At 35.6% G+C, this 24,005-nt stretch overlaps 1 protein-coding gene and 1 long non-coding RNA gene across 3 annotated transcripts in view; one reads left to right on the top strand and one right to left on the bottom strand.

The window, feature by feature from the left end:
- Positions 1-24,005, top strand: part of LOC140748034 (uncharacterized) — a 126,593-nt gene that overhangs the window by 44,793 nt on the left and 57,795 nt on the right. The gene's annotated exons all lie outside the window — the stretch shown is intronic.
- LOC140747821 (uncharacterized) lies at positions 3,755-6,596 on the bottom strand. Its single transcript, XM_073080442.1, has 3 exons — positions 6,522-6,596; positions 4,817-5,083; positions 3,755-4,147 (listed from the first exon to the last, which is right to left on the bottom strand). The coding sequence occupies exons 1-3, from the start codon at positions 6,594-6,596 to the stop codon at positions 3,755-3,757; spliced, it is 735 nt and encodes a 244-aa protein (XP_072936543.1).

Below are 24,005 nucleotides of genomic sequence, written 5' to 3'. Positions count from 1 at the left end.
CAAACAGACAGACAGAGTTACTTTCGGATCTATAATATTAGTAAGGATTAGCACAAATAGACTTATAGTACTAAATACAAACCAATGTTCATTATTTTACATCAACATCAACATATTACACGTGTTAAATTATAGTTAGGTAAAACCATAAGAAGTTTGTACCTACGATCGGTAACGTTAGGGTGATAATTTTAAAACGTGTAACGAGAAATGCGACACGCACTTGCACCCGACCCCGCACGTACTATAAAGTATATCGTTTATAGTCCTTTTGTCGCCGAAATTATATTTACAGAAGTGAGCAGACAATTTCACGCTCTCTTCCCCGCACCCCTACGCTCTGGACTCTAATCAACGGGAGTAAGCACATGTGGATATGACTATATAACCTGACCATTTATATCAGAATTATTATTTTTTTATCACATGCTTTAACACTAGGAAAACGTGAAGAAACCTACATGTGTAATAGTTCGTAGAAGTTGATAAAAGATAGACTTTAGGTATACCCTAAAGTCTATCAAATCGTACTTAGGCAAGACATTGGACTATGGCCTTAATTCTTTTGGTATTGAAAAGAGACTTCTGCCTGATTTATGGACAATTATTTAATTCTAATGTATCTAATTGACAGTAGTTAATTACCAAGGTGATGTACATGTTTTAGTTGCATATATTTTCAAAATTCATTGACCTATCTATAATATACCTAATATGTATTTGCAAAATCTTTGTTTATTGTATGTATGTTTATTGTAAGACTAAATTACCTAAATAATTATTTACCCAAATAAAACCCTCTATAGCATATTTATCTTCTACCAAAGTACAAAATCTCGCCAAAGTGACCATCACGTTGATCCACACTAATCTAACGTCATCGATCAATAAAAGGGTGAGTTCACAGATGAGCGTGAAAGATTGTCCACATGTTCAGCGGGGCCCGCGATCAACTGATCAGCCCCCGTCTTGTACCAACACCGCTTTATCTGCGAGATGCATCAAATTAATAATCTCCTGTCCTTTCCGCTGTGTTGACTAATCTGTCACGAGATTTCACACTAGACGTACGTATGAAGTGCTTTATATGATCCAATAGTCACTTTATTTTTGGCGATGATTAAATAAATATTCAAATATTTAAATATTCCTCTCTTAACTTAAAATATGGGCGCAGGGCGATATGCTTTAACTTTTATAACTCCGCCCGAAAACTTGAGAAATATAATTATATGTTTTATAATATAATTTTAAGTTATATTTGTTGTATTATATTGCACGACTCATGATGCGAAGCATCAGAGAGTGCTTTACGATCGAAAAATTTATAAAGTGCAACAAAAAGATTGCTTAAAATATTCTCTATCAGTCCACGTTAGGGCAGCTAATAAACATACAAATGTATGTGATGCGCTGCTCAGTGCATCTGTGCGTCCATATTTATCCAATTCATCACAATAATGCGCTAAATCATCCTAAATTAGCTTGATACGTTGCCCACTGAGCCGATACGAGTAACAGCCGCGTGTCTCTTTCCTGGTATTGACAAGCAAATAAATTGCAAGATTAAAGCTCAGTGTTCAGAAAACTTCGTGAAAAAGGGCGGAGTACCGTACGTCATGTCTCCATGATCGTGCGGAAACGGAAGCAGAGACTGTCGGGAAGCGAAGCATGGCCGGACGAGCCCACTTCCTGAGCGCGCGCCTTCACTTATCCCAGCGGGGCGCACGAATTACCCCTCATATCTCTATTACTTATTTACACATAAATCACCGAAATTATCTTCATCTCTCCCTTGTACAAACAGAATGAATAATATTTTCTTGAACCTTTTTTGTCGAGGGGGACCTTCAAAAAGTAACCAGTACAGTGCGAACGACAACGGGTTATGTAGGATTGTTACTGAATAAAACCCTCCTGATGACCGTCCTTAGCGCAACGTGGAGGACTCCGAGATCTCCTACGGAACAAAACCAGAGTCCTTCGAGCGCGGTGTCTCTATTGGGTTCAATTCTGGAGAGCCTTAGCTCATCTTTCACCTTTAAGTGGGTATAGTTATAGCGTTGTCTTTCTCAGGGTGCCTAGTAGGGCAGTTCGAGCTCCCACTCTTGCTACCCACAACCCTGAAACCTTTAATCGCCTCTTACGACAAGCAGCGAACACATTTTGGTCCCAACTACAAGACACATTTTGCATTGCACATGAGGCAGAATATGAAAACTAAAAACTCGTTTACCATATGTCTGTTATTCTGGGATGATCTCAAAAGATAATTTCACGTTAAGGATTTTGACAGGTCTTTAAAAGAACGGCCCGACAAAAACACTTCTTGCTACTTAAATGTGACTACTTAAATTGAAATTAACATAAAAGGTCCATCACAACCTGTCAAAACAAAAAGCTAACAAGTATAATCATAAGATGTCATAACCTAAAGCAAATTTTACGAACGAATAAGCTCAAAACCACAATAAAATAGGTACGATAAGTGGTGCGGTTTATCAGGAAATACAACTCATTTCTAAACATAATAGCCGGTTGCATTGCGTGTTCTCGAAATTAATTTACCTTCCACTACGTTATTTTTGGAGTTCTCTTTTTGATTTCATTATTTATGTACGGTTGGTTCTGCTCAGGATTTGTTTACAAAGGTTTTACGTTTAAAGTACCTAATAATAGACATTATCTATTCAACGACGGATAATATATCAAAGGTTTATTTAATTATTTCATATTTCACTAATACAACTAACAAATTTTGGATTTATTTTTGAATTCTCTATTTTTTCATTCTGTAGAAGTCCTCTGTTGGACTTAGTGCTACTTTAGAAAAGTCATTTTTTCTGTCACAAAAGTACATTAAAATAAATTATCATCTGTGTTAACGGTAAATGAAAACATTAAGAAACCTATATGAGTAAGAGTTCTGTAAACATAAGTTCTCGAAAGTATGTGAAGTCCAGCAATTGGCACAGGGCCAGCGTGGTGGAATAAGGTCTAAACACTTTTCATTCTGAGAATAAAGAAGACCCGTATTTATAGTCAATAACAATGCTAATGATGACTACAGTAGTCATTTTCGACAAATGTATTCGAATTTACATTACATTATCATAAACGAACAAAGTGGTTTGAAGGTAGTAGAACCCTTTGTGATTCGACTCCGGCGGCACCACCGCCATACCTATTTCTGCCTCATAACAGCAGTGTTAAACGCTGCAGTGTCCTGGTTTGAAGGGTGTGATAAGGGAGACGTACTTTTCCGAGGCGTTCCAGCTTAATCCTCAGGAGTAGCGGCACATCTGTGGCCGACCTAAGGTAGGAATTTCTAATCGTATCTGGAGTTGATTACAGATCACTTGCCATCAGGTGGACTGCATTCTCGTCTACTACTCCTATACTATAAAAAAAACACCTGTTTAATATCATACGGAACCATATAAACATCTACATATTGTTCTTGATCAGATATTGTTGTGGGGGCACGCGGAGTCACGCGGCTGAGTGCGGAGCTGTGTTGTTTAAACGACTTCTGTAATGAGTTCCGTTACCAGCCAATTTCAAACTCTATAACTATGTTGTTTGAAAATTTTGATAGCATCACGAAAATGGAAAAGGATTATGTTTATTTTACCTTCGACATTAAATTGATATGACGTGGTGTATTATAATAAAAGTAAATATAAAAACGTAAGGTAAGCGGAACAAAGTAACTTTATTTTACGAAAATAACATTGTATAAATTAATGTAGATTTATCCACAAAACACTCCTTGATAATAATCTCCAAAAATTTCCTTGAATAATTTACACATTACGCCGAAATCAAATCCGTAGCTTTCAAAAATCTTTTTGAATTCTTTAAATTTCGGGTTCTGGTGCATTTTTCTCATGATGTCCATAAACTCTTGGGAATTGATCGTTTCAAACAATTGAGCAATCTCGGGAGTGGTCTGCAACTTAATTTCGAACAATTTCTTCATATCATCAAGTGGTAATGAATCAACCATTGCTTCAAAAACTCCTGAAATACCCTTTCCATTTCTGGAAACATTTGGCTTTTCAAAAGGAGGTAGATTTAAGGCGGTATTTATGAAAATCATTACCGATTCCATGTCATATCCCTTAGATGCCATGAATACAAAGGCCTGCGGACAAAAAAGGAAACCTTAAAAATACAAACATAAAAATCCTTACTAATATTATAAATCCGAAAGTAACTCTGTCTGTCTGTCTGTCTGTCTGTCTGGTTGTCTTTTCTTCACGCCTAAACCACTGAACCGATTTTAATGAAATTTTGCAGAAAGACAGTCTAAAACCCGAGAAAGGACATAGGATAGTTTTTATCCCGGAAATCCCACGGGAACTAGGGATGGCGATCTAAGCTCGATTAATCAGAGAATCGATCTTTTGGACCAAAAAGTCGATTATTTTAATCGATATTAGTAAGGATTGAATCGTAAACTATGCATTTAATCAAGTGATGATCTTTAGCAAAGTTGAAGGTACGAATTTTCAGTTTTATGTATGTAAGTATATTATTTTATTTTAAACGCGGGCGAAGCCGCGGGCAAAAACTAGTAATATATAAATTAATAAAGTTTAAGGTGTACATTTTTTATCAGATTTCCTAATCTAGTAAGAGTAATAATGGTAGGTTAACTTAATTATTCAAATTATGGCAAATCATATTCTTAAGTTTTAGGTATAGCATGAGCACGATGCGCATTAACGATCTTCTTAAATCGTCTTTAGAGCATCTTAGATCATATACTAATTACAAGCTTCTATTTTTATAGAATCTGTTTTGTGCTTACCTCTTTAAATTCTTCCATCGTCTCAAATTCCCAAATAAGTTCCTTGAACTGTGGGCTAAGTGCAAACTGTATAAACGTCAATACTTCAGGGTCAGTCATATATGGCGTTACCGCCATGAACACCTTTTCTACGTCGATAAGTTTTAAGAAGTCCATAACATGAGGACCCCATTGTGAAGCTATTTCGTCCGTAGACCTCAGGAAGGGATCTTGTTGGAGTCCAAATTCATCTTGAGGAATGTATGGACGAGGTCTTATAAAACTGCCCTGACTCACACAAGTGAGTGCAAACAAAATCGTAAGCGAAATTTTAAACATATTTTTACGTTTTGTTTTAAAACTTTTACCGTAATACTTCGGTCACTAATCTGCAAAACCAATTAGTATTTCTTTTATACATTACATTTATCTTCCTTACGAAAGAATATCGTCTGTTAAATTGTGAAATTCCTAACACCTATTTGTAGATTAGTAATTTGACCCAATAATGTTATCGCTTTTAAAGTGATAAAATTAATAATTTATCGCACTCACATTGGTTAATCCTGTTATTAGTAAATTAATCTTATTAATTAAGATACGTTTCTCCATCTTTACTAATTTACTTACAGATAAAAGATACTTGAAATAATATTTATTTATCTTACATGGAAATAGCAGAAATATCTTATAGATAACTATGTGTGTGTACATATTTAAAATGTTTTATATTAAAGTAGTAAACTTAGAACCTGTTCTGCAACAAAAAAATCGACACTAGCGCCACCTGTCAGACTCAAAAGTAGTAACTTCTTTATAGCTGAAGCCAAAATTAATTGCTTTGTATGTTTTGGTTTGAATTCGATTATATACATACATTTTATATTATGTACACATGCATCACCAATCGTAAGATAGATTCGAGATTATTTTCCGAAAAATCTCGCAGGAGTAGGGATAGGTAGGTACTCAATACTCATCAACTCCTTAGTTTCATGGCAATCTAATAAATGTTGTAACAATGCATAAAGGACAAACAGACATACGTACATTTATTTTTACATACAGATTAGCTTATACTTTTTAATACTAAATATGTATTGTCCCTCTAATTAATTGTATAATGATGGACAGTTAGTCACATGTATCGAGAATACTCGTCACATTGAAGCCTATGCAATAATTACACCCTGAAGCCATACAATCATGGACGACACATGATATTGTAGGATAATATATTATTAATTCAATACAGTCGGATTGAATTAGTTTATGTGTTACGTGCGCTACTTTTCCACCGAATGAATTACCGTTCCATTTTTATTGTTACTAATATAGTTACAATTAGGTACCTATATGACCCACGTGAGGCTGTGCTACTCATACCAGTGTGACAAAAAGGATTCTGAGTTCAATACGCGGTTAAACAGATATCTAAATGACGAATTTAGATTTTAGTTTTAATTCAGTGTGTGTGGGTACTTTTATTTATGCAAATGTGTACCTACAAGTTATTGGGATTCTTAACTCTATCCTCACATGACAACATAAACATAAAACCGTTAGATGCTATAAGACTGGTGTAGAGGTGTCAATCCTTATAACAATCCAAGATAAATTATTTTATAAACAACGCCGAAGTAAAACAAAGCGATGTCTGGTCGCAATGGGCACGCAGGCTTGTCGGAGTGATAGCAAATTGTGCAATAAGTGCAATGAGCAGAACCGACAGGCGCAGCGCGACGCCGCCCGACGTCCCCGGCGGCCGACTTCGATTTGCCGGACGTTCATCTTGCGCCATTTATATGCTCTTATCATTTTTTTAATTTAAATGAACAAATTGTGCAATAAGTGCAATGAGTACAACTGACAGACGCAGCGCGACGCCGCCCGACGTCCCCGGCGGCTGACTTCGATTTGCCGGACATTCATCTTGCACCATTTATGGTCTTATCATTTTGTTAATTTAAATAAGCAAATTGTGCAATAAGTGCAATGAGTACAACTGAACGAGGCAGCGCGACGCCGCCCTACGTCCCCGCCGGCCAACTTCGATTTGCCGGTCGTTCATCTTGCACCATTTATCCTCTTATATTTGTTAATTTAAATAAGCGAATTGTGCAATAAGTGAAATGAGTACAACTAACAGACGCAGCGCCACGCCGCCCGACGTCCCCGATGGCCGACTTTGATTTGCCGGACGTTTATCTTGCGCCATTTATGCTCTTATCATTTTGTTCATTTAAATAAGCAAATTGTGCAATAAGTGCAATGAGTGCAATCATCAGCAAACTGGAGAATACTTAAGCACATTGCTCCATAAATTATTCAAATAAAACATATTTCATAATTATGATAAGAAAAGGAAAACGAGGTCTCTCATAGCACTATGGAGTCATATTTATTAGCGCGTGATGACATGACAATAATACATTATGTAGTATTACAGGAATACGTCCGATCTGCTTGTCTTTGTGTCTATGTGCTTTCATGTCAGCAGTTTGCATAGTGCGTGTGCTGGCAACATGCCATACTCAGTAGTAGCAATTTTAGGTCGCAACTAATATTTGAATCACGGACCATAGACAACCATTAATAGTTTAATAATGTATTAAGAGTTTAAATCGTGACAGAATATGCGTGTGACAGAATTTTAGACATAGCTATTGCCCTCATTAGACTTACGACGTACTTATGAGTAATTAATGTTACGACATTATATGAGATACTCTTTTGAATTCATACAAGCTGCTTGTCTTTTATATACTTTATCTACTTACCATACATATATATTATTTATACAGATACCTACATTCCTTGAAATTATTGTAAAATATCTGATCCAAATTTATCAGGAACTCTGTCTAAGTTTAGACTTTGGATATAGATAAACTTATATAAAAAAATGTGTTGAAAACTTTAATAGCGTGATTCAAGATGTTCGTGGCGCCATCTTTTATCAAAGAGTGAAAGATAGCTACAATAGGAAACAAAAGGAAACTAGTGACAATATGAGAGTTTGTTATGAACGAAAATAAAAGTGCTCTATATAACGACAGCACAAGTGTAATGAAACAATCGTCAATTTTCACAAATATATCCATTCCAAATCGTACTCATTATGACATGACATCATCATATTTAAACCTTTATACATTATGATTAAGATATTGCTAAATGTGTTCTAACATTTACAGACTCCAAATACCAAAGAATATGAGGTAACATGTGAGTAGAGACCACTTTACGACTCAACTTATACTTATAACACGCTCACATCCATTCTATTTATTTATACCTAAACCGAGCGAGCTGACTGACGGCACAATAGCCATAATCGATGATCACGACCAACCTTTAAAAACTACAAAACTGAAGGAAGCATCAATAGTGATCACTGTGATTATAGTTTTATTTGCGAAATCGCTCGCAGTAATGGCCGGCGGAGTATTCACACGGATCCGCGCCGCTGCCCCGTACTTACAATACTTAACGCGCTTGAATGACAAGCCCCACTTCTAATGTAATTGTTTAGTCAGTGCGGACTGTCATTTGTAACTTTGATAATACTGTACGCAATACAGAATACTAAAGTTTATGTACAAAAGGGCACAATTAAGGTAACAATTTTGAATTTATTACCCTTATTATGAAGCAGTTATCGTTTAGAAGTATGAATAAAGGCCTGTTAAACTAACGATTTCAGCACACGTTAGGTATGTATTTTTTCACGAAGTTACTATAACTTATTAGAAATCAATTAGTAGGTACTTGTTTTCGCGGTAAATGAAAAAGTGTGTAGGTACCACATGGAAACTGTTCGCATACCTATATAGATCTTAAAATTTTCCTTCTCGTACATACCTATACATTGTGTATGTGTGTGTGTGTGTACAAACAGTCGGTTCATCATCATCATCATCATTATCAACCCATTACTGTCCCACTGCTGGGCACGGGTCTCCTCTCAGAATGAGGAAGATAAAGCCATAGTCCACCGCGCTGGCCAAGTGCGTATTGGTAGACTTCACATACCTTTGAGTTTTTTTTTATTATTTAATAACAGGTATGCAGGCTTCCTCACGATTTTTTCCTTCACCATTTAGCAAGTGATATTTAATTTCTAATACGCACATAACTTCGAAAAATTAGAGGTGCGTGCCTGGGATTTGAACCTCGGACCCCTCGATCGAGAGGCCGAGTTTCTTAACCACTAGGCTATCACTGTTTTAGTCGGTTACTGATCATTAATAAATATCCTGAGAATCTGTTCTGTTAAAATTTTAAGCAACGAAAGATTGTATTCATACAAAAAATATGATGGTCAAGAGCCGTAGAAAAGCTACTACACGAAGGCTAGAGTTCCAGGTTCGACTTTACAGATTATTTGCCAGAAAGAATTACTTGCTGCGTTAATTTACACGTATTCCAGAAGATAGTGTCTTAAATTTGATTTGCTACAATTAGTATGATTTAATTATTTAAAAAGTACAATCACTCCGATCCCCACACTGCCAGAAAGGTATAAAGGAATAAAGATCCGATTCGCTTTTTATTTTTAATGTAATGGAATTTAAATTGCTGCAAAGGATAGCTTCCTTTAACAATTGCAGGCTCGTTGACTGCGAACTCTTTCTGTAGTCACGACTGTTAATTATATTTATACATTATTCGTGGCTATCCGGAATCATTAAAGACAAGTATATTAAACCGTTTCCCATAAAATCCAATAGGCTGGAATTCCCTCATTATGTCCCCTTAAATATCTAGACTGCATTTAGTTTCTATTCGGTCCATCGCACGCTGGAGCTTTGAACATTTTAGTTACTTCCAATTAGGTTATATTGTCTCTATAAATATATCATATACATATACCGGTCCGTGAATTTATTATGTTTCATAATTTTGAAATCTTTTTTTTATAAATTTTATACATTGCTTAATATAATTAGATAGAGATGAAAATCAAATTAAAAAATATTTTTATTTGTTTATGATTTATCATAGTGGGGTTTTTTTCTGTAAGCAATTTAAAAAAAAAAGTTTGGAAAAAAAATTATGTGTAGGTATATTAACTTATTTGTAGTAAAAATTGACCAAATTACAATGCATTTTTAAATTTAATCCTCATCGTAACTTCTTAATTTTGTCGTACTGTTAAGTGTCAATTTAAATAACCGTTTCGAACCTTCGATGTTTTCAAGATATAATCAAAATTTTGCTTAATGTAACTTACGTTCAAACTTATTTAAATTGTAAAATGTAAAGTAGCAATATTTTACATATTAAGAACGTTTATACAATTTGTTAATAATAAAACAGTTACTTATAAATAATTGCAAGTCAAAGTATTCATTCATTCATGTATGGCTTGTTGTTCCTAATAAGGTAATACAATATATACTAATATTTGTTTATTTATTTATTAAAATCAGCAACTATTTATATGTGCCACCTAAACTGAAGAACTAAGAATATAGTTAAGAATAAATACATAATCACTTATAGGGTGATATAAAGACTCCTTGTAAGCATACATCACATAAAGTAAAACGTAACAATAATAATAAACAAAAGTACACTTTGTATTTACTCTTTAATTATTCTATGAATTGACTAATATTTAATTCAATCTATGAAAGACTAATCTACGGTCTTAAACATTTGTTTTAATTTACGCACATGGTTAGTATTCATATCTGGAGACCCACTGCACCCATTGTATATACGGACCATTTTACATACAGGAGAATTGGAACCCAACATAGTTCTTCGTACATACATATGTCACGAATCAGTGGCCTCTAGATTTCTACTCATTTACAAAACTAGCGTACCAAAATACACAGAAACAAATAACTCTTTGCTTTGCCAAACGGAAGATTTAGAAATTCCGTTTTACAAGTTGTGGAAATGCAACGACGCATAACACGATGGTGGTGGCAAGGTGGCAATATGGAGGAGGCTCGGTGCACGCGCCGCACACCAATGAGCTCGGGAACGGGCGAAACATTCAAATTGCAAACCGCCCGCGCCTGCCCGTATCAAATGTTGTTTTATAGCTAATTCCCAAATTCGGTTATGGCCTATAAACGATCCGCTGGAATAATTTAAATGCGAACCCGCCTGTATAATGTTCGTACTTTACTCCGAAATTAGGTATTTGTATGTGAAATGCGTTTTGAAATAGGATTCTCTGACGACTTTTATTCCTTGTATGCGGAGATTCCGCGGCGGGAAATTTACTTCATTACACAATCGACGTTTGGAGGTTTTTTCAAGTATCATTATTGCGTATAAGTGTTTGATATTGACTGTGCTTACATGACTCGTTTGTTCCAGTGGCTCACGATGGTCGACAATGCAGTAGAGTCGTATCCAGTTTTAGATATGCGTGCTTGTGCCTACATGGTAGCCACAACATTGTACGGGGCATTTATTGTTTATAATACTTCAACTATCTTTTGATTTGACAGGGTATATAAATTCTTCAATAATTAAGTTGGTGCTACGTACCTACCTATTAGTTTTTTGTTTATCAATTCATATAAATTTTATTTATGTTGAGATTTAACATTTTGTTCCGCCAGTAAAGACAAATAAAAATGTATTCATAAATTTACATGTACCTGTATAAAAAAAGTTACTTAATGCGTAAGTAACTAATATCCATACATGTTCCATTAATACAAAGTACTGTCATAAAAATGTGAAAAGCGTACGTAAGGTTACAAAGAACAAGCGAAACACATTAGACCATCGCTGACGTCCACTTTTTACAATTTAAAACCTTTTAATATAATAAACGAGCAGCTTTAAAAGGTTTTCTCTTGTTTCCGAGCTAATTTCCAGACGGACATTTCCTTTCATTCAATATGAACGATTGTTTATTGCGAACCCCGCTTCGTAAGACAATTGAACAAAATTACTTACTCGTTGGTTAACGGCACTACGTGTCGTTTCATACAATTATGTGCCTGATTTGCCTCTTGCACTCACTGACGCTTTGCCGTGGCTATACATGGCATTAGTAGTTCCAAATACCCATGTCAACTTAAATAAGTTAGACACACTGGTCTATGTTCACAATAAACACAATGGTCTATAAAAATCAAAAGCCTATCCGTAGCATAGGCATCAACAGAAGGTTGTGAATTCTTTTTGTCGGCACGTTTAAAAAAAAAATAATAGTGGTCTCTCCCTTAACATTGCCACTGCTTTTAGACTTTTGGACATAGGCGAAACAATAATATATAATTAATGCATATGTCGAATGTGGACTAATAACTATAATCTAGGGTCGATCAAGCTTAATTTCACTCAATTCAGTACCCTTACCATGAGTTTTTACGTTTCGACAAATGTGACTGTTTTAGTATTTGTTTACGTATTGGTCCATACAATTTCCAAGTTCTGATATAATCCGCTAGGGGCGCTGATTGGAAATAGTATGGGAAAATACGTAAACAAATACCAAAACAGTCATATTTGTCGAAACGTAAAAACTCATGGTAAGGGTATTGATTTTGTCCCTGACAATGCCAGATTGCCATTATCATCAGTCAGGCTCTACTTTTCTTTCTGTCAATATCTATAAAACTTACACAGCCAATGTAAAAAGCACCTCTCCATAATATATCCAGTATCGGCATAGCAAATTAATCGTTGTAAAAATTGTGTCATACTGTCTCTATTTAAAATAACGATCCATATAAACAAACCATCTATAACATATTGTATTATAAGGTCAAGAAGTAACAAAAAGACCAAAGAAGTCGTACTACTTGTTCCTTATTAAATAACTGTTTGAAAAAATGTTACTATATTGCATCTAATTACACGCCTCTTTTTTCCTCCTCGCTGCCAGTATAACTGTATCGGCTGTTTATACTAATTTATTATCAGATAACACAAAACATTTCGCAACCGAAATCTATTTGCCGGATTATTAAATACATTATCCGTTTACATCTATCGATCAGCCTAACGGTGTACTAATGGACGAAATTTAATCACGACAAATCGAATGCCACCCGTTTATGAAGGCGAATGACTAAACAGCTTTTTAATACGATTCACACGTTAGCAGTTATAGTTAGTTAAGTTTTTGTATCGACACATTTCACGGTGCGATGTATTGAACTTACGAGTTATATGAAATGTGATGCCACATACCAGACGCTGATGGGATCTATTATTATTGATCCACGGATGAATATTCAATCATCGTGCTACTCCGCCGTGATGGATTTCGTGTATTATAAAAACATACCTTTCGCTTCACCGTTTATTTTATTTACGTACAGCGCTCAGTAACTAGACTTGCTAATTGAATGCCTACACTTTTTTCTGACTTTGTAGATTAGGATTTCTCTTATAAAGATGCATTCGCGGCGCGGGGAGAGAAAAGGAAACATAAAACGCTCCGAGAACGCTTTAATTATAAGGCACCTTTGAATAATCTTGAGAACAAAAAAGTAAAGTATCCGGTAGAGGAGCTAGTACCTTCCACATGAGATCGAATGAGTGCAAAGTGCATACAAAATCGTGATGTGGCCTTTTAATCGGTTTCACGTTCGTTCCCGCGCTAGTTTTTGTATTCGAATTTTCACTCAGTCTGCCAATCTGCGGGTTTACTGGCGACCGGGAGTCCTAGGGTCGGTGTTGTGAGAAAATATGCCATGGGACGCGAGCATAGAGTTTACGGGAATAGATAAGGCGTGCGAGCCGGAGTCCCGGGGCCGGCCAATACTGAAGTAATAAGATAAAGAGGCGGACGCATTTTGTTTTGCAGCAAGCTCACTCCAATTTACGCGGCTCGGTGGCCATTAGCATAAGTCGAGAGGTAGCGGAGCGTGATGTGCGCGATTCGCCGGCGCTCGGCGTGACGCCGGCGCGCCCGCGCAGCTGCCGCGGTGTAATTGCGTCCTCGCGACACATTTGTTTACTATTGTAAGCCGTGAAGATGCCATCGTACACCGACACTCCGACCGACTCCTTCAAATTAGCGCGCTAAACGCTTCTATTCTCCGTCCTTTTTTATGCGACGACCATTTTCTTCGAAATAAATGACCAATATTACCAAGTAACATGGTTTGAAGGGATATAAAACAAACTGGACGTTGAGATATTGCTTAGGTTCTATAAACTTCGTTAACATTTTATGCTAATCTTCTTGCTTGTCATACTCGATTTGCATTAATGATCAGGTTACCTAGATTAACAAATGTTTGAAATAACTTACCTAGATTCTAGCTAAACATGTGTATAACCTATATCTACTAGAAATCATTGAAATTATTTTGTAGAAAATACAAACAATTAAGTAGCGATAACGATTTGAGTGGTAAATATAATATGGTACCTCATATAAGTTATATTATCTTTGTATGATATAGGCGTTATGTATTTTTATAATTCTGCTTTAATCGATAACTTAAAGGAAACTATTTAAATTGCTTGGGTAGGTCCAATGTAATGTTAATCTATGTTCGCTCAATAACAGTAGGATCTATAGCATAGACAAGATTCATATTAAACGCCTTTGATTCAAAATAATATGTAGATACTGAGGTAACTCATTGAACCTAAGCACTGCAATTCAGGGCTGCCACAAAGATAATTTACTTAAATTATTTTATTATATGACCCTAACAAGTAATGACAGTTATAATTAGAAATACCAACAATAATTTATGCTTACAAGGAGAAACCACATCCTCTTGTGAATTCCAGTATTTATTTATGGCAATGATACTTAGCTTCTGTAGTGTTTATTCCTAATTTAGGACCTTTTCATGTTACGCGTATGTACCTATTTCTGATGTGAATGGATCAACCGCATGCATGATGTAAGTCGTTGTAGACTTTACCTATTGGTCCCAGGTCGCTGTAGACTTTACCTATTGGTCCCAGGTCGTTGTAGACTTTACCTATTGTCGTATATTGTAATTATTACACGAGTAACTCGTATCAAAAGTATCAATTTTCAATTTGATATCGTATATATTGCGTAAAATGACATTGTTTTATTGGTAATACTCGTAGATTGTTTTTCGAGTATATCTTATCAGACCGTAAATAATAACACGAAATTAACAACACTTTTACCTAACTTATAAATCAGACAAAGTACCTATAGTCGAAATTCTTCATCCTAATTTAAGTAAAAATAATTACTCCTCCAATTTCATTTTTATACATTTTTAACGGAATGTTACTAAACATTTTATGCATTTTAAATGTAATGTTATTTATTGGAGACGTATAATTAATAGTTACAATGTTATGCATCCCTGAATGGGAGGTTGTGTAGCGGCGCACGCGCGGGCCTGCGAGCCGTCATTAGAATGTAGCATCTCGAGCGATTTTCCTACTTTAGATACGGTAATGGCCGTAAAAACAACCACTAAGGAAAAACGCACCGCATAAAAATATTGTATCCTTACTGCCTATAAGCCACAGCCATTTCTGAAAATCATACGGAGCGAGCAGCAAAAGCGAGTCGGTTCACATATTTTGCCATACACAGCCGCCGCTAACGAATGCAAGGAGGATTTTAATGTCACTAATGTGATTCTCGCAATACATACGCTTATGTGTTGCGCTAATACACGTATGTAAGGAGAATATTTGAATAGCAGCCAGCAATTTTCGATTCATACTACACTTTGCCTATAATAAGGCGCTAAAAACGTCTTCAATGACCATAAACATTTGCATGTTTGGCTTAATAACAGTTTTTACTGTCGCTGAGTATTTGTAGCGCGTCTAAGATTTATGCATGAATTGCAACGTTTTTATGCAAAATACTGTTGTATGTTGGTGAAAAGGCATTCGACTACGCAATCCCTTCGCCTGAACTATAGTACTCGCTAAAGCCTCAAATTACTTTTATCTGAGGTTGGTTGATCTAGGTGATTCTGATCTGAGTTTAGGATAACATACTGTAGTTAATATAAAATCAGAGTAGTACAGAAATACTATAAAACTCAAAAATATACAATTGAAATGGGTGTCATACCTTAGTATGCTTTAGTGCATTGCTTTTCCCTTAGTGTCAGTTATTCTTTATATTTTTACACTTACGAGAATGAGAATATATTACGACATACATATTTATATGTCGTTCCTGGATGTTTGTTGATGATGAAATAAATAATAATTAGGTACTGTCTCTGTTAAAATTTATTTAAAAATAAAACATGGAATATCATGTTTAGCAAGTTTCTCGACAATAAAAAATGCATCTCCATAATTAATTCAAGGCCATATTGACATGAGCATAATTTTAATGCACGTCTCCCGCGAATTATAAAAAGTATGAATTTCTCGATATCGCCGTTATATGTCATACCGTTCTCGGTCAGACACAGCGGGGACAAGAAGAGTGATAAAAAGCCGCACTTCACAGTAGTGCCTAAGCGGGCTGCCATCATTAGAACCATACCATAATCGACACATCCTGAATAGGTAGGTGGTAAAGCGTGCGCGCCATGTCGCGTGTGCACAGCACAGCTTTGTTCATTCATCTTGGAGACTGAATGCAATTTTTTCACCACCCAACGCTTACAGCGCACGTGACGCCCCGCGCGTTTTTAGTTAGTCGTTACATGGACGTGCAATTTTTGACGTGAGGACCTCTAAAAGCCTTATCTAAAGACGTCCAGTACCCTTACCATGAGTTTTTACGTTTTGACAAATATGACTGTTTTGGTATTTGTTTACGTATTGGCCCATACGATTTCCTAGTTCTGACACAATCCGCTGGGGGCGCTGATTGGAAATTGTATGGGCAAATACGTAAACAAATACCAAAACAGTCATATTTGTCAAAACGTAAAAACTCATGGTAAAGGTACTTATCACTAGTGTCGCTGTTCCTGAGGACTAAGTTAGATTGTATAATGCTCTTATAATTTGCATTACCACAACCTTCCAACATGCAACGCTACATCTGCTACAAGGTAAAAATAAGTAAGGCGATAAACTTCCTTAATTTAACCCAGAATAGTTTTGTGTTTAAAAATAACCATTTTCATACGCGACAAGTTCTATCACAGATAAGAATTCAAGGCAACTTTGTATAAGGGGTTTAATTATACCAACATTGTGGGCCGATTTAGTAGAGATTGTAATCTCGTTGCAATACACATTCTATCGAATTATATGTATCTCTAAAACCTCATATTATTAGTTTAAATATACCACAGCTCCAAACCCAAATAAGATTCTATGAGTTACAAGTAAAATAGACTCAAACCGAAGTCTAAAATAAATATAATTTATCATCATTCAGATCATCAACCCGCGATCGAACCTTAGTAGGCCGCCTCGTCTCTCCTGTTTCTGAACTAGAGTCTAGTTAACACAGTACATGCACAGAATTCAAATTTCTTCGTTTTATTTCATTTCAAATGGAAATTGTTACGTAAATGTCTCCGGTCGCACGTTAATGAACGAAATATGAAAATAAAACCAATCAAGTTTGTAACGCAGTCACGACTTACAATTGTTGACGGCGAACATATGTTAGATTGTTTAAAAAGTAAAATAATAATTAGGTAAGTTGGCGTGAGAACGTGTGGGGTGGCCGGTGCCGTGGTGGTCGGCATACAAATTGAAACTGTCAGATTGGACGATCGCGGTCCGACGCCGATACTCTCACGGAAGCGATTACCCTGGCTAAGACAATGGCCGACAAGACATGCATCTATTACCCTTTTTAAGCCTGAAACCGACTGATGCCCTTTGAATAGCGGGTATTGTAAATTATATGGTGCCTCCCAACGATCGTGTAACGTTAATTCTTTACGACTTATTCTTAGGATGGATTGATTAAACACTTGCCGTCAGGCTACACGTTTTAAAATTGTACCTACTACAATAAGATGCTACAAATTTTCGTAAGTCCGTAGAGGGCTCCCAATAATCAATAAATTCTAAACAACAAATAGCTATTTTTCTCAGCGATCACGGTCCTTGTAATAATTAAATCTTTAAAAGGGTAAGTTATATTTTTAAACTTGACATATTTTTTTATCAAATGTAGTATTCTATATTAAACGATTGCATCACATATTTTCACTGTAATGGCAAACAAACATTTATATTTTTAAAAGTACTATTTGTTTTTATTTATAGGTGTATTTTATTTTATTTATATCTCGGTTTCGTATGTTTTCGTACGTGTGTAACAGTAACACGTTGTTTAACTGTAACAACAGCGGTAATCTCCTCTGTTCTCGCCCGTTTTTCGCTACATTTGTCCACTAGAATTTAATTGATATCGCCTAGCCGTCCAGGTTTCATTGGCCTGGTCCAAGCCACTCGCACACTTACGTTCACACTTAATAAAAAGGCTTTATTGATAGGTACTGGTTAGGTTCTATTTCTACCTGATAACAGCAGTGTTAGGCGCTGCTGTGTTCCGGTTTGAAGGGTGTGGTAAGTAAGGGAGACAGACTTTTCCGAGGCGTTCCAGCTTAGTCCACAGGGGTAGCGGTGCATCTGTGGCCGACCTCAGGTAGGAGTATCTAATCCTATCTGGGGTTGATTACAGATGTCCATGAGCAGCAGTAGCCACTTACCGTCAGGTGGACTGCATGCTCGTCTGCTACTCTTATATTATAAAAAAGGTACCTTCCGATAAATAAATGGAAATATGTTTCTTCCTGGTCACTAAAACCGTTAAACAAAAAACGCGATAAAAATTGCATTTATTTACCATTATGTAACTTTACAATCAAATTGTGTATTAATATGACACGTCACAAAAATTAATAGAACGCATTTAGAATCAAGCAACACCTTAAAATCCATTTCTATTTAATCATCGATATAAATGCACACACTTGAATTAAAAGCATAAACTTGTTTGCCTCCATTTGTTACCTTACACCCACATCACGCGGAACAATATGTAAACAATTATGATATCATTTGATATTCTGTCAGCAATAAGTGCAACTGGAGTGCAGGGTTGAGGCAAGGGTGCTCCGAGACAAACAAATGACGTACACCGAAATCTACTCGCGCACCCCAAGCCCACGCTAAGCCCTATGCAAAATAAAACACTCCATTGACATCTCTTTGAAATTTATTAAAAATTCAGACAGCTTACACTTTAAACAGAGGGTTAAATGCTTAAGTGAAAGGATTACCTCACGGATAGGATTTATTTACCTAAAACCGATTATTTCGAACTTTGTTAAATGCGTATGATACGTTTTGAGTTTGGGAGACATGTTTTAAAGGAGACTTATGAATTAATGAATGATAAGCATAATCGGGACAGTTTTTCTTTAATGTATTTTTTTAAATGTACATGGCTAGTTAAACTGTTGCTGTTAGTTAAACAAAACTTCTAAACAATGTTTCTGGGTTAGTATTAAACAAAGTGAGTACCTATATTTAAGATCACTGTAGTACAAAGTCTATAAATTATTTCGAAATTAAAGTAAGATACTTTAAATTTATTTATTTGTTTTGATTTGATAACTGATGTGAGATTACGTAGGGCACAAAAAACCTTCCAAAGAACAACTTGGCGCAATAACGAACTACAAGTAATCCTCCGGTTTGCGGCTCATTAGCATTGACAAGAGACAAAGCTTCAAGTATTTACACATGTTTAAATGCACTTTATACCTCAATTACATGTAATTATAAGCTTACAAATATGGATTTTAGTTGAACTCATTAACATTTACAATGACACAATAAGAATATTTTCTATATTCTACAAAATACAGACAAGATAGTATCTGCTGGTTAAATGTCGACTTGGTACTTTAGTAAAAACAATACTTAACAATTATTAACTCAGTCGAATTAAAAAATATGTTCTTTTGATCCGAGTCGGCCACAAACCCGTGTCTTCCTCCAATAATCCACATTGGATACCTAGGTGGATCCACGCCTAGCAGTGAAAAAAAAGGGTTGCGAACAAATATATTTACCTGAACTACAAATAGGTAAGTAAAATTATTTCCCTTGAAAAATACAGTGTATTGGTTTATTCTTACGGAAAGTGTCTAACTACTATAATTATGAAAATAAACTGCAATAGATTTCCAATGAGCTCGCTTAAATCAACGGAAAAACGTACTTTACGTAATTACGTAAAAATATTATAGAGCAGTACCCTTATCATGAGTTTTTACGTTTCGTCAAATATGACTGTTTTGGTATTTGTTTATGTATTTGCCCATACAAATTCCAATCAGCGCCCCTAGTGGATTGTGTCAGAACTAGGAAATCCTATGGGCCAATACGTAAACAAATACCAAAACAGTCATATTTGTCAAAACTTAAAAACTCCTGGTAAGGGTACAGGTACGTAAAAATATACATATAGATAAAATCTCCACGAATACCAACGTACTAAGATATCTCCGATCTTCGTATGAGCTATAAGATGGCGGGCTATCTGTTTATGATGATGAGGTGGCGGTTGCTAGGCGACGGGGGTAGTGGTCACTCGGGAGGGGGTGAGCCGTTCCTCATACTCACCCCCTCCGACCCTGATAATTATTCTCGTTGTACTGGACTCGAGTTTAATGTTACTTTATAGCTATAAAGTGGACGGAAAGACACCGACGACCTTTACTTGTGATTACCGTACCGTTAGGTGTATTGGGTATAGTGAATAAGAAGTGTAGTTTATATGAAATTTTAGTTATAGAAGAGTGTAATGTCTTCATTGTCTACCAATTTCTGTCCTACTGCTGGGCAGGCGTGTTTTCTTAGAGTAAAAAAGGATTTAGGCTGTAGCTCACAGCGCTGGTCAAATATGAATTGGTAATTTCACACATCCTTATGAACTTTTTTGAAGAAAAGGGCGTGCCGTTAAAATAAATGTTATACAAAAATTAAAATCTAATACGTAGGTACATAACATTCAAAAACCTTGCTTGCTTAGGATTCCCTCAGACCTCCCGATTATCCCGAGGGCGAGCTTATAATATACAAACCCATACCCAACATAATAATGTTATGTCATATAAATTACCTACATACACTTTTTACTAAATAAGGATAGGATTAATATAAACACAGACATATTGAAACTTGTCCAAACTAAGAGATCGGTGCCATGAGACCTTACAGAAATTCAAATTATCACTTATATTATGAGATAATCTTAAAGGTGTATATAGTATGCAATAAAAACTTTAACTAATTTGTTAAATGAACTAAGTATATCTTTATGGTTTATTGCTTTACAGTCTATAAATAAACATAATTGATAAGTTAATTGATAGGTTAAACTTATAAAAATATAAATCAATTTTTTTTTAATAATTTAAGCATTTATTAATGGATTTAAGTAACATTTTAAAGATCCATAAAAGTACTTCTATTTTTTTATACTTAAGAGGTAGTCCTGCAAAACTTCAGATATGTAAAAAATAATAAAATACTGTTTAAAAAAAATAGAATGCTACCGCCAAACGCTTGGTTCAATGATTATACAATCAAAAATAAAAATTCACGAATAATACAAAATTGTGATATATCGTCAATATTTTTTCAGTACCAGCGATACCAAACACAAGCCAGTTGGACAGTAGATTAGAGAAATAGATAATCGCGATAAAGAGGCGAATTTCCGAGCAATGAACTGCACTTGGCGCTTAACGAGATTTTTCGTCAATTCCGACTCATTTTATGTTTTAAATGAACGAATTCACTGAGCAGATCTTAATCGCACACCACGGTCAAGGGGTTTCATCCGATTCTATTCGAAAGCTAAATAGCTCAGGTTTATTTTGTGGTAGGAAGCTTTTTAAAAATGGCCAGCTTTCCCGAGTGACGTTTTTCACAACCGGTCTTAGTATAAATATAGCACTTGTTTTATTTATAAACATATCGGATAAGTGACCCCGCTCGGAGGTAGGTACGTTAAATTAATTGCTAATGAGGGTGAAAGGCTATAGCGAGTATGCTTAGTTAAGTTACATTTTTATTTTGGTTATTTTGATGAAAATTTACATAATAAAGTAACTTTTAAGAATATCTAAATATATACCTACACATAACGAACTGCTTAATGATTTACCATATCTTTCTTTATACCTATCTATCTGTATTTTTTGGTCATATGTCATATCTACTAAGATTTAGTTTTTTTTTTTTAACAATAAATAAATACATAGTAATAAAGTATCATATGCTTACTGTTTTATTTAATTGTTTACTATGCATCTATAACAATGTAACTGTGAACGACTTATTTGTAAATACACCTGCGTGCCGGCTGTCCGCGTTGATATCAGCATCTCTATTACCGCGCTTATAAATAACAGAGCTTGGACATCGCCGTCAATACAATCACAAATACATCAGTGACAAATACACTCAAATTATGCAGCGCATGTTTAGAAAATAAAATTTATGACGACCATAAGCGAGAAATGGTAAAAGCCAATATGAGAACATTACAATGTCTACAATACAATAAACTATCGCGCTATCAAGAGTACATTCAACTCTAACGCGGTACTATTATTAAACGGAATTCGATTTAAAACCGAACCCTCCTCGTCGTTTGTGAAATTGACATTTATTCTTCGTGTTTCATTGTTGCTGCAGTCGGATTCGATCTATTGTTAATTAGCTTAAACGGCCCATGCGCTATGCCATTGCTACTTACATTGCCGCCGAATTAATGCTTACTTTCAATTTGAAATATTAATTCCGATATTTTAATTTTTATTTAATTTAATTTAATATCTTAATTATCTATCCGTAACGAAGTAACTATTATAACAGTAAGTTACTATGGCGCTGTTAGGTACGGCAAATGCTCGAACTATAAAACTACTCTGAGCACATACGCGTAGCGACATCTGTTACCGAATAGACGAACTAATGTAGGGTTTAACTTGTGATGAAAATAATTAGCTTATAGATTTTACTTTGACGTGTTGTAACTGTAATATTACAATGGTTCCATAATAATATAGTCGATTGTCCTTCTATCTTGCTAACTATTAAGCTAATAAGTATTCGAAATTTCTTAAGTAGAATGAAACTATTTTTGCGTGATAAGAAGAAGAAGAAGTAAATTAAATCTATTGATTCTGTATCAGGTATCTGTTATCAATTAAAAACAGTGTTACTTGTAGCATCAGAATATTTCTGTGCCCTTCTTTGAAGTATTTAGTAAGAATTTACATGATCACTTCCAACGCAAGTCAAGGGCACCAACGCAACTGTTATTAATTTCAGATAAGACCTATTTGGATTTACGGATGCCATGGACAGTAATGACTACATTAGATGAGCCTGCATAACATGTGACTATTGTCATATGAGAAAGTGAATACGTTCTGAAAGTTTAATAAGGCATACTTATATCGATGAGATAGTTTTACTGATCTATCAGTAGATAGATATTCATATTCATATTCATTTATTTGCTTTTAAATGAGTTACAATCTGGGTTGGTAGGAATATTACAATTTTTCTCACACTTAACTTCAGGGAAGCATGCAAAGATAGATAGTGAGAGATGTAGAGATAGATAGTGTTGTTGATAGATCCACACCTGCCATAGACAAATACAACCCATAGACAAACTAAAAACAAGAAAGAAAACAAAGTTGTTATAGGTGTACGTTGCGGATTATCTACGAGGGTGCGTTTTTAAGTCCGCGGAATGGCAGGGTTGGAGGGGGGATAGCGGGCTCATTAAGGGCGGTACGTGTTAAGTGACTCATAAATAGTATAAATATAAAGTTTTATCACAATTGCATCATTAGTTTTAAAACTATCGACAATTAAACAACTCAATCCGGAAGAAAATTGGAAGTATGGAGAAAATCGAGCATCGCGCCGTTATAAAGTTCCTTACCAAGCAAGGAAAGTCTGTGCAAATCATAATGGAAGAGATGTCATCGGTTTACGGGGACTCTTGCCCTGGAAAAACGATGGTTTACAAGTGGAACAACCTTTTTAAGCAAGGCAGGGATTCACTTGAAGACGACCCACGACCAGGACGGTCTGTTGAGGTGACCATTCCGGAAACGATAGCGGAAGTCGAAAAATTAGTACTGGAAGATGCTCGGCTAAAGAAGAAACAGCTTGCAGAAATGGTTGGAGTATCGGATACAACCATTTTTAAAATTCTGCATGACCATCTTGGCATGACTAAGGTCAGCGCGCGGTGGGTGCCGAGAATGCTCACGCCGCCTCAGAAACAACA

The sequence above is a fragment of the Epargyreus clarus genome, unplaced genomic scaffold (genome assembly GCF_041222505.1).
Source record: "Epargyreus clarus isolate Ecla_fem2 unplaced genomic scaffold, WU_Ecla_fem_2.2 ptg000015l, whole genome shotgun sequence".
Classification (NCBI taxonomy): domain Eukaryota; kingdom Metazoa; phylum Arthropoda; class Insecta; order Lepidoptera; family Hesperiidae; genus Epargyreus; species Epargyreus clarus.
The sequence above is the reverse complement of the archived record's forward strand: the minus strand, read 5'-3'. Positions and strand labels throughout refer to the sequence as shown.

Bases quoted from the DNA above. Each gene is read 5' to 3' on its own strand.
- LOC140747821 (XM_073080442.1), bottom strand. From the start codon at position 6,596: ATGGCGCAAGATGAACGTCCGGCAAATCGAAGTCGGCCGCCGGGGACG. The intron at 5,084-6,521 runs GTTCTGCTCATT...TGTGTGAGTCAG, and splicing joins GCGTCGCGCTGCGCCTGTCG to GGCAGTTTTATAAGACCTCG. The intron at 4,148-4,816 runs GTAAGCACAAAA...TTTTGTCCGCAG, and splicing joins CGATGGAAGAATTTAAAGAG to GCCTTTGTATTCATGGCATC.